This window comes from Athene cunicularia (assembly GCF_003259725.1).
Source record: "Athene cunicularia isolate RWA chromosome Z unlocalized genomic scaffold, athCun1 chrZ_part5, whole genome shotgun sequence".
NCBI classification, from domain to species: Eukaryota; Metazoa; Chordata; class Aves; order Strigiformes; family Strigidae; genus Athene; species Athene cunicularia.
The window spans coordinates 476,760-485,772 of NW_020799146.1; the positions used below are offsets into that span (position 1 = coordinate 476,760).

Genomic DNA, 9,013 nt, shown 5'->3' on the forward strand with positions numbered 1-9,013 from the left:
GGACCGGGGGGGCTGGATGGGGTTTGTGACCCGCCTTCCACCTGCTGGGGCGTGCCCGGGGCCACCCCCAGCCCCACCGGTGCCAGAGGAGCCCTTGGCTCGGCCGGGGTGAGCCCCCCGCAGCCGCGCTGGGAAGAGCCCCTGGCGGGGGGCTGAGGACCCTGCGAGGTGTCTTTCTGCACCCAGGCGAGGTGCAGCATCAGCACTTCGACCGGAAATCTTGCGGTGGCACCCCGGGGCCGCGGCGTTGCCCCAGGGGCCTGTGGTTGCCTTGCAGAGGGATCCGCGTGGGGTACACCCCCGACGTCCTGACTGACGCCACTGCGGAACTCTCCGTGGCTTTGCTGCTGGCTGCCTGCCGGCGCCTGCCCGAGGCGGCCGAGCAGGTCAAGACGTGAGTACGGCGGCAGATGGAGCAGGGTCCAGCCCCTGCAGCCTCACCCAGCTTCCCTGCCTCTCAGGCCGCGGTGGGGTCCCCACATCTCTGGGGGGCTGCGAGAGCGGCAGCGCTGCCCCATCTGCACGAGGAGGAGCACCCATGGGAGGGGGCATGCCAAGCCGCCAAGACCCCCCGAAGGGGGCACGTGAGGAGGGTCCAGCCGGGGCGCGGGGGCTGGCAGCGGCGCTGGGGCTGTGCCGAGCAGCGCCTGAGCTCAACCAGTCCCAGGGCAGCCGCTGCTGCGCGTGCGAGGCCCGGGTGGGTTCCTGCTGGACACCACCAAGGTGGCTCAGAGCCGAGGGGAGGGGGCTGTGAGATGGTCGGTGGGGCGCTGCGCTCTCTGGAGAGCTTGCCCAAATGCCAGGCTGGGCTACGAGCTCTCCCCCGCTGTTGCCCAATGCCTGCTCCTGTCTGGCTCTCTGTTAGTGGCGGCTGGACGACGTGGAAGCCCTTGTGGATGTGTGGCTTTGGCCTCTCAGATAGCACAGTGGGCATCATAGGCCTGGGCAGGATCGGTAAGTGCATGTCAGGCACCGGGTTGGTGTGTCCCCAGCGGTGGCAGGTGGGTTCGGGGCTTTGGTCGAGGTGATGTCCCCGGCGCTCACCTCTGTAAAACGAGAAGAAGCAGCAGAGCTGCGCAGAGCCTCTCTGAACAGGGTCTGGACTCATCATTAATTTCGCCAGACTGTGGGTACCTCTGGGCTGGCTTTATTGACAGCTCAGAGTTGGGCCATCGCCTCGGTGGGTGGCAGTGGCTGACAAAAAGCACCCTCTTGATTCTGCATAACATTTACAAAAACTCTTTGGTGTTTTCGCAGAAACTCTCAGTTCTTCATCAATTTCAAAAGTTGCCCATATTCCACAGCTTCAGCTAGTTCTCACTGTTCTGTTCCAATTCTTCTTCTGACACCACTGCTCACTGACTGATGCAGTCTTGCGTCATCACAGTTACTTATCTTCCTAAACAATCTTTAACATAACTCACCTTTAGACTTCTGAGAAAGAACTCAAGATGTTCTGTTAAAAGCCTAGGTAGAACGAGCAGTTTCTATATACTAAATTCTCTTAATCTAGCAAAGCACCTGTGTCTAGTCCATTAATCATCCTTTGTTAAAACTGCCTCTCTAGGATTAGCTTGACTGGGTTTTAAACCAGCCTTGGGCTGGCGCTATACAAGCAGCAGGCTAAGGACACTTTCCAGGCCTGTTGAGCAGCATTCTGGTTACCTTGGTCGTATCAAAAGATTGCTCGGTCCCGAACACATTTCACCAGGCCTTAAAATCTATTTATTACAAATATAACTAAGGTTACATTTAAAATTCTTCTACAAGATAGTTTACACACATCCACTGTGTCTGAGTGCTGCAGCGGACTGGACATCGTCCTCCCACTCTCCAGTTGAACAGCTGCCCTGACAAAGTCCAGGGTGACGCGCTGCTCCTGTCCCGCAGTGGACTTTGTCAGCGGACGGCCGTTTCCCTCCTCGCTTGCCGCTTTGCTCCCCAGGCCGGCCGCAGGTCCCACGCCCCGCGGCTCCCTTGGGCAGTTTCCCTGTCGGGGATTTCGGGAGGAGCAGCAGACACCCACCCCCATCCTGGCAGGGACCGGCCATGCCGAGCAGAGCGTGCGGGAGGACGGAGCGCCCGGGGGTCCCGACAGACCCCGTGGCCTGGCGCTGGTCTCTGCAGACACGCAGTCTTCCCTCTCGCCCCTAGGACAGGCCGTCGCCCGCCGCCTGAAGCCGTTCGGGGTCAGGAGGTTTCTGTACACCGGCAGCCGCCCCAAACCAGAGGCTGCTGCAGAGTTTGGGGCCGAGTTTGGTGAGTGGCGGCGGGCTCTGCAGGCCTGTCCGTCCGTGTGCGGTTCCCAGCTTGTTTCTCTCCCAGGGGGAAGGGGATCCTTACAGGGAGGGGGAAGCGGCAGCGGCCTCGAGATGTCCTGCGGGGAGCAGGGGGTGGTCTGGGGCCGGTGCAGATCTTCACTGGGGGGAGACTTGGCTGCTGGGAACGAGCATCGGCTTCAGCCTCCTGCTTTGAAAGGGACATCACCGCCCAGCCCAGCCTGGGAGTGTCTCTTAGCTGCTCAGTGGGACTTTTCTGGGGCCCTGTTACAGTCCCAAGACTTCCACCAAATGCTAATTTTTCACTCCAAAGCCAGCACATTTTTACACAAAGTCACTGGCAGAACTTGTCCTGTGCCTTGCACGTTCCTCTCACCTCCAGGAGTGAAAGTGGCACAAGTCATTACCTGTAGGTACCGTACAGAGAGATTTAATGCTGGCATAGACTGCTGCCGCCATATTACGCTCTCTAAACATGAAATACATACCAGAACCTCCTCTGTGACAGACAGCTGAATCATTGCTGGATTCTCCTTTGCTTGATTTTATTTCCAGAGTGGTAGAAAAGGCCGCAGTGGTGTCTGTAGGAGCGAGCATGGTTCCCACTGGGTGTTTGCTGGTCCTTGTGCCTCCTCGGCCGGGTCTCTCCCCTGCGGACCAGGGGGTGTCTGAGGTGTGTTGGGGAGGCCCCCAGCAGAGCTGTGACCTGTGCTCCCCGCTCAGCCCCACTCTCTAGGCTGGCCCAGGAGTCGGACTTCGTTGTGGTGACGTGTGCTTTGACTCCGGCCACCCAGGGAATGTGCAACAAGGATTTCTTCAGCAAAATGAAGAAGACCTCTGTGTTCATCAACACGAGCAGGTAACCGCAGCCCCGTCCCCCACACAGGGCAGGGGAAGAACCCGGCTGGCCCGGCTGGGACCTCTCGCTCTCCCCGCGTGGCCAGCACTGGAGGGGAGCGGAGGCAGCTCCTTGCGCTGGAGGAGGGTCCCAGCTCCGCTCCGGCAGCCCAGGGACACAGGTGCCACCACCCAGCCTGTGTCACTTGGCCCGTGCCCTGGGTGCGCACCCCTGGAGCCCACGGGGCCGCTTGTCAGCGCCACAGGCCTCTCCCTCTGCCTTTGCCAGGGGGGCCGTGGTGAACCAGGAGGACCTGTATGACGCGCTGGCCCACGGCCAGATCGCTGCGGCGGGCCTGGATGTCACGACGCCAGAGCCACTGCCCGCTGACCACCCCCTGCTCTCCCTCAAGAACTGTGGTGAGTGTCCATGGGGTGGCCGAGCCTCAGGGGGCTCCCGTGCGCACAGCGGGGACCCTCGGGGGCCGTCAAGGAGTCCCCCTCCCCGTGAGCCCACAGGGCAAACAGGCACTGGAACATGGAAGGACAGCGCAGTCAGGTGTAGTTAAGCCGACTGTAGGTAGCCAATGTGTGATGTGGGAGTGCTAGAGGGTGGTGATGTAAAACAAGTGTGGGGGGAGGTATTTTAATTCGCCCGAAGGCAGTTGAAATTGGCTCTGTTTTTAGCACCTTCCTGGTGGATCTCCACTCAACGGGCCAAGGCATGGGGTAAAATTCTGATACCAGCAGGTGCCTGGATGGGAAACTAAATCCCTTCTTATGCCCTGCCAAGGTCTGGTGTAAGCTCCTGGGCATATATTCTGCTAGAAAAGCTTCCTGTTTGGGTAAAACTTGAGTGCTGAGTCTGCCTAGAGCAATCTCGGCCTTGGGAGAGCTGCAGCCACAGCAGCGCTCACCAGCCGGCCCATCCTTGTGCGCTGGGCTGCCGAGCGCGGGTTTGGTGTGTCACACAGCTCGTTTGAGAGCCAGCCCTCTCCTGGCTTCTGCGTTCCCCAAAATCAGACAGCCCCGAGCTGAAGGGGCCGGCAAGTGCTGGCCCTGCAGGATGAGCAGAGGGTTCTTCGCAGATGGTCTCACCTCATCCCCTGGATGGCCCAAGGCAACTGCCACGGGGGAGGTGGAGCCCGGACAGCTCAGGCCGCCTGTGTTTGGGTATTAATGGGTGTCAGGCAGGTAGGAGGGTGCTGGTCCCGGGACTAAGAGCGTGTCTCCTCCGGAGGAGGTTAGGTTGGGTGAGGAAGGCTGGCTGGAAGCGGCTCGCTCGGCTCCTCCGGCGCTTCAGCGTGGCCCGGCTGCTGGAGCAGGGGCTGCAGCCTGCAGCAGGAGACAAACGCTCTTGTTTTACCGGTGCCCTCCAGAAGGCTGGAGCTGTCCCATGGGGCTGGGCAATGTTGGCGGCCCTGCATGTTTTTCTGAGATCCTCACTGTTCCCACGGCCTTGCCATGCACCAGCGCAGCTCCATCCCCACGGGCCTGGCAGGAGTTCGGGACAGCTCTTGGCCTGTCTCTGCCTTCCTTGTCTGCCCTGCAGTGAGGAACTCAGCCAGGAGCTTCCCTCGCCTCCTCTACACAGGGAGCACGTGGGTCAGGCCAGTTCCTGGGCAGGACGTACTGGGACATGAGCCAGGCTGGCTCACTCATACCCCTTGAGGCAGAACAGACAGAAATGGGACACGGAGAAGGCTCTGCTTTCTGGTTAGAAAATAAACCTCTGCAGTGGCCTGTGACCCCACGCCTGGCGCCACAGCAGGGTGGTACCTGTTCCCAGCTGAGCACTCGGCTTCTCCAGCATGGCCAGCCCTGCCGGGAGCTGCAAGCACGAGCCGGGCCAGCGTCGCTTCCTCCGGCGTCGAGGCCTTGGCTGACCGGTCCGGGGCAGAGCACTGCAGCAGCTGCACAGGTGGCAGCAGCCTGGCCTCCCCAGGGCAAGGTTTTTGGGGAAGGAAGGGTCTGTTTTGAAAGGAAACCATAGAGACATCCATGAAAATTTGGAGCTGCCCATGACTGCATGTCCATTTCTGGAATACAAATTGTTGCTTTGATTGTCTTGTTGCTAAAATCGATTATTTTTTGTTTGCTTTGGTTCCCCTAGTAGACAGTGTGAGAAATGATAAAAGCAGAGACTTTCTGGAAATACTTGCAGGACTTCAGAGATCTTAGAGCTCTGGAGCCACACCAAGCAAGACAAAAATAAATAAATAAATACATAATGTATTTATTTTCACAGGGATGAGGCTTTGATTCTGAGACTATTCACAGATTTTACCCCAAATTACCAAATAGTTTAAGCAGCTGGAGGAACACGGTTTAAGTAGAGGAGGAAGGAGTGTTGACACAACTGTCACAGCGAACAAGGAGCCCGGGCTGGTTCTCGACAGGAGAGAAGGGACCTGTGTGGCCCTGCAGCCTTGGCAGAACCTCCTCCCGCCGCGGCGGCAGCGTAGCAGGTGTTGAGGCTCCTGTGCTGCACATAGGTACTCCCTGTTGTAAAACCAGTGGAGATTGTGGTGCAGGCTCTGATCTGTACCTTGGGCAAGCACTCTCCACTAACATTATCATAATGTACCACCAGAGCAGCTCTGGCTCATTCCTCTGTGTTGCGTAGGAGCCTTTTCACGTGGGAGGGTAAAAATCCGTGCCCTGACCGTGCTGCGCTCTGGGAGCTCTGTTCAGCAGGGGCTGTTTGCCTCTGCACGTGCCTCTCCAGGGGTCTCTAGAACATGGTGTTCCACAACAGCCCCCAGGCTCTTGCCCCGGTGGGTGTTGGTTGGTGCCTGTCACATCCCCCTGAAGCCGGGTGGCCATCAGGCAGCAGTGCACGGATTTCCCTGTGCCTCCATCTGCCGCAGGAATAGTGTTTCCCATCCGTCACCGACTGGGGCTGTGCGGGACGGTGGGACCACGCCTGAATGAAGAAAGGAGGATCCACTTCTGGGTGCCTGTCTTTGGCCTGGAGGACTTGAAGAACAGCTCAGTTCTAGCTGTTGGTCGGACGTCTTTCCCAGTCCCCAGCAGCTGATGGTTTTGTTTCATGCTCCGTGTCTGATGTCATCTCCTGATGGAGCCATGGCTGGTGCGGGCGCAATTGTCCCGCCATGGGAAGACCCCGGAAAGAGGCTGCAAGAGGTTGGTGAAGGTAAGAAACGAGCAAGTAACCCTCCCTGTTCCCCTCCAGTGATTCTGCCGCACATTGGGAGCGCCACGTACGCCACGAGGACCACCATGGCCGTGCTGGCAGCCAACAACCTGCTGGCCGGGCTGCGCGGGGAGCCCATGCCCCACGAGCTGCTGCTGTGATGGGTGCGGTTGGGCGGTGCCTCCCCCCGCAGGAGCCTCGCCACGCCGTCCCCCCACGCCCCCCTCACCTCTGCGGCAGTGCCCGCGGTGCCACGGCGGGGGAACAGCTCCGTAGCCATTAAAGAGAAGCAGTGAACATGTGGTGCTTGTTTCATTTGAGAGCGGGGTGCCCGCGGGGCTCCAGGGGTCACGGGCAGAGGCCGGGCAGTTCCACTCGCAGCCAGGAAGGGGGGGGAGGCAGTTGCTGCATCTGCTGCTGCCACAGGAGCTGCTGCCCAGCCTGTGTGAAAGGTCTTGTTGAACCGGTCCCAAGACGTGATGTCTCTGTCCTTTAGGTGTCCACAGAAAAGCAGACAGACCTTGGGGGGCTGCCCTGGCACCTCCAGCGCTGCCTCCTGTGTCTGTGACTCCGGGCTGGGCTCTGAGGCCAGCTGGAATTGGCACAGGGAGGTTCTCAGCCCCCTGCCAGCTCCGACCTCAGCCCCACTCCCCATGTCACCGTTTTCCTGGACATGCGGGAGGACTGGAGCGGGCGCCAAGGCCCCAGCTGCTGCAGGAGGCCGGGATCAGCACGTTTCAGGGGCTCAGGGGGTTCTGTCTGTCCCGCAGCCTCTGTCCCACTTCTGTACCTGGGGCTGGAACCCATCTCCCCCTGCCAGCCCCCGTGGCAGCCTCTGCTCCCAGCGGTGGGGCGCTCGCAGATGGGATTGCTCCTGGAGCTGCTCAAACCATTCCCTAAGCACAGAGAAGGGCGCCCACATGGCGCTGTGGCGGCGGAAGGAGTTTGACAACACGCTTAAAGCTTGTCAGAAATTCTGCTCTGAATACGCTCGTGTTGGGTGTCATCCCCGAGCGCCTTCCCACTGCAGGGCTGGGGAGGGGTCACCAAGGACATTTCCGTCGGGGTTTAAACCCCTGTAAGCCATCGGCAGCAGGAGCCTGCCCGGCGCTGCAGCACCCATCGGGGCAGGAGCAGCTCCTTCCTCGCTGCCTTCATCAGGGGGGCTTGGTGTCCTTCCCAGGAATAAAGAGTGAGGGAGCCCCTTTCCCAGGGTTATGCCAGTGTTACTCCACTTCTGCTGGGAGCTGGAAAGGGGCAGCTTTCCTTGGAGTCCCCCATGGATGCAGCAGTCTTTTCCAGCCTGCTGCAAGCAAGCCCCTGTCAGGGGCCTCCTCTTCCTCAGATGAGAACCGAGACCTTCCGGGGCCCTCAGGATCTTCTCTGCTTGGGAGCCATGGTCGCAGCTTCACGGTCTACACCGGCAATTTCCCCATCCTCCGGTGCAGCCAGCGCTGGGGGAGTAGTTCTGGAAAGGTCACTACACTGCAAAGGAAAATAACTGGGATTTTCAGAACAAAAGGGAACAATTAGGTGTAGAAGATGGTTTAATTTGAAATCAATAGCAAAGTGTTAAAGAAGCACAGTCGCATCACTGGAGTTCTACCAGAGTCTTGGTCCTCTGCCCACAGGGTCCTGCGGTGGCAGAGCGGCCACAGCTGGACACTCTGTGAGTTGTCAGCTGGTGTTCCCAGTACGAGCACTGGTGTAGGGAGGAAGCCAGTTCAGTTCTTTCCAGTTCTGCCTCTGCAGGGTGGCGGGGAGCCTTGTCCCCTTGTGCCCTCCCAGCCCCTTTGAGCACAGGGTGGGTGGGACAGCCCTATGTGGAGGTTCCATTTGTTCACAGCCCCTGGGTGCTCCCGCATGGCATGGAGAGCTGGAGATCCCTCACACCACTTTAAAACCAGCCTCCCCTCAACTCTGTGCGCTACCATCCTGGCACGGAGGAACGTGGCGAAAACCCAGACTGGATCTGGGTTCCCCGTGAGCCGCGGCTCTCCATCAGCCATCCTCTTCTCCCAGCTCCTCGCTCATCCCCCCAGGTTTCAGCATTCAGAGCAGCGTAGGAAGCAAATCCATGTCTCCAGGCCTGCGGGGGGTGCAGAGAGGAGGAGGAGGTGAGGGGACATTTCAGTTTACATGAGCCCAGGGGAATCTGCCCAACAGACACAGAACACAAAGCACGCTGGGGTGCTCAGACAGGGCAGGGAAAGCCGCTGAGAAGTGACAAGCTCAGCCGGCAGCAGAGTGTCTGCACCAGCCAGGGGCTGTCACCAGCTCATTTCTACTCTACATCACCTGGAGCAGCCCTGCTGGCCTTGCGGGCACCAAACCCCCCGCATGCTCCAAAACACAACACGAGAACCCAACGCAGGAGCTGGCAGCATCAGGACCCACCTTCGGTCGAGGTTAAGCATGATGGCAGAGGGTGCCTGGCAGCTTGAGGAAAGGTTGAAAAGCTGTCCTTGTCGGGGGGAAGCACTGGGATTCCTGCTCGGTGCAGGAGCAGGGGGGCACCAGCAGTCTGTCACAAATTGGTCTTAAAAAATAAAGTGTTGGTGAAAAGGGTGTCCCAGACACGTCGGGTGGGATGCTGGTGGGGGGAAGCAGAGCAAGCTCTGCAGAGGGGGGCAGTGGGACATTTCTCTCCCCTCCCTCCTGATGTTGCCCAGAGACAGAACTTGCCTCACTGAGCAGGTCCAAGCCAGAGGAAATGAAAAGCTTCTGGAACAATCGACTG

At 59.4% G+C, this 9,013-nt stretch overlaps 1 protein-coding gene across 1 annotated transcript; it reads left to right on the plus strand.

Annotated features, from left to right (window-relative positions):
• Window positions 1-29: 29 nt before the first annotated feature.
• Window positions 30-6,567, plus strand: GRHPR (glyoxylate and hydroxypyruvate reductase; the record flags this gene model as incomplete). Its single annotated transcript, XM_026866896.1, has 6 exons — window positions 30-394; window positions 866-954; window positions 2,155-2,259; window positions 3,003-3,138; window positions 3,406-3,536; window positions 6,313-6,567. Coding segments are annotated over 6 exons (948 nt in total), but the record flags the coding sequence as incomplete, so codon positions are not given.
• Window positions 6,568-9,013: the final 2,446 nt, after the last annotated feature.